This window comes from Neophocaena asiaeorientalis, unplaced genomic scaffold (genome assembly GCF_003031525.2).
Source record: "Neophocaena asiaeorientalis asiaeorientalis breed wild unplaced genomic scaffold, Neophocaena_asiaeorientalis_V1.1 scaffold689, whole genome shotgun sequence".
Taxonomy (NCBI): Eukaryota; Metazoa; Chordata; class Mammalia; order Artiodactyla; family Phocoenidae; genus Neophocaena; species Neophocaena asiaeorientalis.
Genome location: NW_020175666.1, coordinates 283,423 through 289,422, shown reverse-complemented (window position 1 = coordinate 289,422; position 6,000 = coordinate 283,423). Strand labels below are relative to the sequence as shown.

Here is a 6,000-nt window from a genome sequence, read left to right as displayed (position 1 = left end):
CACCTGGGAAGCCCCAAGGGTGGTGGGAGGGTGGGAGGGGCAAGGGGAGGTGGAAGGGGGGCAGCCAGAGGGAACAGAAAGAAAACTAATCATCCGAATAGCCACCTGTACTGAACAACTCTAAATCAAAGGTTTCCTAAACCTCCACTGAATCTCTGCGGCAACCGGAGGTGAAAAGTATCGCAGGAGCCAGGCCCAGGCAGGGCTCCCCTGACCCCACCAAATGGTGAGGGGTCCACCTGCCCCTAACCTGCCACTCCTCCTTCCTAGCGCCTCACCCCTGGACTCTCTCCTCCCGCAGTGAGGCATCTACACCCCGGCCCCAGGAAGCTCATGTCCACCCTTAGACCACATTCACCTGCCTGCGGGGAGCGGGTGGCCCAGGAGCTGGTAGGGGGGCATCACGAGGAAAAACCCATTAAAATCGAGCTTAAAAGGCAGCTGAAGTAATTAGCAAAAGATTTACTCCTGTGTTAAGCTGTGCTATTATGAGTCCACGCCTTGCGTCAATTGAAGTTTTCTTCCCTGTTCCTGGCTGACACAGAGTCAACAGAACTATGTAGAAACTCTTGTTTTTGAGGTCTCTTGGAAATAGAAGGGTAATATTTAGAATAAATGGATACCCACTCGCCCCTGGGGCCCATAAATTACCTGTACGAGGACAGGTAGTCAACGAATGCTGATTTTGAGTAACAGGAAAGAGTTCCTTGTCTGATACCCAAGGTGGTCTCAGTTACGTGACCCCATTCTCACCCCAAGGCACCCACAGCCTGGCACTGCAGCTGCATCGTAGCCCCCATCCTGGCCTCACTCGCGCCATCTGCTTGGAGCAGATCTGGCACCTGGACCGGAAGTAAGGGGCCACTCCAGGGACACGGGGAGGACTGAACCAGGGCGCAGAGGCAAGGCCAGGAGCAAGAGATGGGGCGGCGGAGGAGCGGGAATGACGCCCTTGGGTAGGCGACACGCACCGAGCACCCCCAGAGAGCTCAATGCTGGGAGGCCCTGACTGGGCCAGCGACTGTGGCTGGCACGCGAAACTCAGGCCAGAGGGCCAGGGAGAAGGGAGACAGAGGAGGCGATGCCAGACCAAGTGGGCACCGCCCCGGTGGAGGAAGGAGCGTGAGAAGGGCTTTGCCCGTGGGCAGGCAACGGGGAGAGGATGGGAGGTCTGCCCCTGCAACGTGCTGGCGCCCAGGAGGCCAAGGCAGGGGCCACCCAAGGAAGGGCAGCACTGTGCAGACGTTGAGGCTTGGCTCTGCAGCGCAGCTCCCGGAGACAAAGCCTGGATTACTAGTCAGGGACCTTAGGCACTTAACCTTCCTTAGCTCCGTGTTTCTTATTTCTACAAAAGGGACAACCACGGAACCCACACCCTCCTGTGGGGTTGTTATGAGGAGTAAATGACCCAGTGCATATCATCGGGGGTGAATAAAAGGGGCAGAGCCTAGAAGGCCAGGCAGTGACCTGTGGGCCACTCCGGGGATCCTGGACACCATCCTGGAGACTGCTTGGGAGCCATGCAAGGATGTAAGCTGGGGGTGGCATGATCCCTGTGGATCTTAGGGGGGCCCTTGGGAGTGTAGAGAACAGATTGGGTCCTCCTGCCTCCTTCCTAGGTGGGACCCTCCTAGTATGGGGGAGGAGGCTTTTGGCAAGTTCAGTAACCTGTTAGGTAACCTGCCCAAGGTCAGAGCGACAGAGCTGCTGCTGACCCAGCCAGGCACCCATGAGGTGGTGTTGACCCAGAGAGGTAGATTTTTCTGATTCACACAAAGGTACCCTGTGGGGCTAGTGGAAGCGCCATCTGCAAAGAGGAAGAAATGCATAATAGTTTCTTTAAAACTATTTTGGCTGTGTACAGACCTGCCTCATTTTGACCAAAAACAAAGATTGTCTCTGGCAACGTGGGAATTATTTTTTAAAGCAGATTATCAAAATTTTTAAATGGTCTGCGGGGATCATTTGCTGAGTTTTGTACGTGGTTCAACTACATGCCAGGAGAGAAGAACAGAGATGGGCTGGGAGGCTGGATGCTCACCGGACAGACGTTCTGTGACATCAAGCACCGTGCGGCCACTCAGGAAACGCACCCGCCCAGCAAACGCTTGTACGAGGCCAAGGTTGTCTGGAAGAGACGGAGAATGTCAGTGGCCATGATGCTGTGGCCCGAACGAAGGCACCAACTGTTCAGAGCTAGGTACACGCAGCACCTACATAAGGAAGAGCCGCTTTGGGAAGCTGAATTAATTTTTCCAGGTTATAATGGGGCCACTTTAAAAAGTGAATGTACATGGGGTGTTTGGGGAACAGTGATAGTTACACTATCACAGGCCCCATTTACTCCCATAGATCCATAGATATTGTCTGTGCTTCCTCAAAACTGCTGTGAGCTTTGGGGCAAAGGAGGTAGGTAGATCGATAGACCGATCAATAGGTAGATATAGATGATTGATGACAGGTGCACGATTGGTAGATGAGATAGAAATAGCTAAATAATCGAGAGGTAGGTAGACAGACAAGTAGGTGATAGATATAGATAATAGGTAGATGATAGATGAAGTATTATATACGAAAGCTGTAGATGATAGATAACAGATAGGTGAATGATATATAGAGATAGATGGATGAATAGATGTAGATGTGGATATAGAGATACAGTTTTAGGGGAAACTGAGGCACTGAGACACGATTATACCAAAGGTCAGTAAAGGGCTAGGATCGGAATTCAGAAATCACGGCTCTCCTCAAAGCCCGAACTTGGGCTCTAACCAATAGAATGTACCCACTACCAGATGGTCGGTTATCTCCACGCTGAACATTTACTGATACCCTCTAAATAATAAGCATGGAGCTGAGAACTAAATAAGACCTGGTCTTTCTGCTCCTCGTCCCCCTCAAGAGACTCCTTGGCGGAGGAGACAGACGCTTGAACGTGAACTCTAACACGGTGGGAGGCTCCATGCTCACGTAAGCAAGGGCCTGGGGTTCTGGAGCTAGGGTGACCAACACGTCTCAGTCTGCCCAGGACCTTCCCCATTTTAGCACCGAAAGCCCCACAACCCTGGTAAACCCGGATGTCTGGTCACCCTGTCAGGAGCAGAAGCCCCTGGCTGGCTCTGGTAGGGTCAGAGGAGGGAATGTGCAGGTTAGGGGTGGGGGGAGCGCATATGATCTCTCAATAGTTTATTTATAACCTCCCAGCACCCCTACAGCGAGCACTCCAGCCACACTGCCCCAGGAGCCCAGCTCTCCTGCTACCCAGCCACACCCATGGGTGAAGGCTGTGGCCCCGAGCTCTTCTCCACTGGGATCTTAAAGGAGTGTTTATTAGAGATGAACCACTAATGGTGAAACCCCAGCAAATGGGCTGGGGGACGTGTGGGGATAAAGAGGCTCTCTGACGTTCTTTGTTATTTCTAAAGTCAACTCCAGCCGGATCCCGTAGCTACCGAATTTAGAAGCTGCTCCTTCTTCCCCGTTCCAGCTGACGTCTCCTGGTTTCCCAAACTATTAAGCTTGAAGTCCTGCATCCCTCACAAAAGATGGACGAGCGAGGTGAGGAAAGTGACTCTTCACCTAAGAAAGGGATGCTAGCCTAGAAAATCAACAAGGCAGGACCCATCTCCTTTTACCCCTGGATTTCCTCTCCATGACCCCTGGAGGCACCCAGCATCCCCAGCTCCCAACATCTGCAACCACAGCCGGCGCAGCAGAATTCCATGGGAGGTGGGCAAACAGCAAAATGCATTCCTCAGGGATGCGGCTGTGGGCCTTCCTGCGCCTGTCTGGGAGGCGAGGCGCGTTACCACAGCAGCCCCAGCAAGTGTGTCCTGGACTTCCAGCCGCTGACCATCTCAAGGCCAGATTTCTCTTTGCAGCGGACAGAGATTAGCAACCTGCCTAAGGAAGTCTTTCCAGGCAGGTTCCACCTTCTCTGAGCACCTTCCATACCTCAGCACAGAGCCCCAGCATCCCCAGAGATGTACAAGCAAAGCTTTGTTTTTCCCATCAGGAAACCATTCTAGTTAAGAGCTAACTCCTACTTCCCTTGCTCTCCTGCTGAGACCCGTCAGAAGTATAGAGCAGAAAATGTACACATGTACATCTCTGCAGCTTGCAAAAGCTCCATCCATAAGTCCAGAGTCTTTAAAATAATTTGTTCTGGGAGATAAAATAGAGGCCAGACTCTAGAATATTTCAGTTAGCGAGAAGTGGTCTCAGGGTGTCCTGGTAAACCTGTAAATGTGTAAGAAGAGATTTCTATATCAGCATCACCTGCATTATTGTTTCCAGGTGCTTCTGTTTGTCCCACCCCCATCATCAGCCATGAGCTCACCTCTGAGAACAAGGACTTCTTCCTCCTTGCTCTCCCCCATCAACACTCAGTCCAGGACACTCTCTGGGCGCCGCTAGACCTCCCCTCTCCTGGCCACTGGCATGGCCTCCCAGAGCCTGAGAGAAGTGAAGAACCTGGGGGATACTTGAAAATGCACCTCCAGCAGACATCTGTGCCAGCCCATGCTCCCAGGCACACAACAGGTGCCCAATAAATGCTTATGGCGAACAAGGCAATGTTGAAGCAGAGACACTAAGTTGGCCCAAACTGGTCTATAAACCCCAGACACCACCCCGAGGAGCTGCCTGTCTGCCTCTGACTACTTCCATAGTGATGGCTCACCTTTCAGGTCACACCCACGTTTAATGAGACAGCAGCTAAGGGGGTGGACTCTGGGTCCAGATCGCCTGGATCTTCCGTGTTTTACTGTGTGACGTTGGACAAGTCACTTACCCTCTCTAAACCACAGTCTACCCGTCTGTAAAACAGGGATAATACTAGTACCTTCCTCATAGAACTGCTTAGGATAGCGCCTTGGGCAGACAATTACTATGCAAGTATCAGTTATTGTGGCTACTATTACTATTATTACCTAAAATACTCTGAAAGCCCAGCAGCCTTCACGGTAGGGCGTCCAATTCAGAGGCTGGAATCTAACTTTCAAAAACTTAAAAATCCTGCTCTGTTAGCCTAGCCCAGGGTTTTCATAGGCTTCTCTTCCACACCACAAGGAAGCCACACTGGCTTTGGTGCTGCCCACGCAAAGGGGCAAGCAAAGCCCTTCAATATAGAGAAAATAGCCACGGTCTGGCAAGCCAGACACCTTGGCCTCCCTGGACCTAGCCTCCCCTCCCCACAGTGGGGCTGAGGTCTAGCAGGCCTCTCACCTGCTCTATTCAGCCAAAGCCCAAGGTCACTGAGCCACGTCATCCCCAGGCTACCGGGAAGCCAGAGAAGAGCTTTTAAGAAAACATAAGAAGCGTGCTACACGGACAGTGGCAGCGAAGACACTGCAGTCAAACCGGGCCCCCAACAATAAGCACAAGACACAGTGAGTTATAACATGTCACAGACACATTCTCCGTGACCGGGAAAACTGGGTCTGCTCATTGCAGGAAAACTGGGAAAGATCCCCTGAAACAGAAAAATACAGGCTGTGCCATAGCGCATGACGGAACTGTTAAAAGTGACTCAAGTGTGTAATTATATACAATGCTCACACCCTGCTTTTTCTAAAGAAGGATGCAAATTTAAATGTGTAATATTATCATGACACTATACACAAAGATGCACAGAAAAAAATACCTAACATAAAACATGCTAAATGTTAATAATGGTTTCTTTGAGGAGTTGGGACTGTAAGTTTTTTTTCCTTCCGAAGGCTTCCTATTTTTCACTTTCTCAATAATTAATAAGTACGACTTTTACAGTGGAGGAAAATAAAGTTTATATTAATATATTTAAGATAACTAGAAAGACTACGTAACAGCATGGGAAACTGGGTGGTATTACATGAAAGGAGCAAAATCAAAATTGTATTTACAGGGGCTTCCCTGGTGGCGCAGTGGTTAAGAATCCACCTGCCAATGCAGGGGACATGGGTTCGAGCCCTGGTCCAGGAAGATCCCACATGCTGCAGAGCAACTAAGCCCGTGCGCCGC

The 6,000-nt window shown here is 51.0% G+C and overlaps 1 protein-coding gene across 1 annotated transcript in view; it reads right to left on the bottom strand.

Annotated features, from left to right (window-relative positions):
* TOGARAM2 (TOG array regulator of axonemal microtubules 2) overlaps positions 1–6,000 on the bottom strand; it is a 43,492-nt gene that overhangs the window by 2,244 nt on the left and 35,248 nt on the right. The window contains 1 exon segment of the mRNA XM_024731515.1: positions 2,042–2,128. Coding sequence (XP_024587283.1) covers positions 2,042–2,128 — 87 coding nt within the window.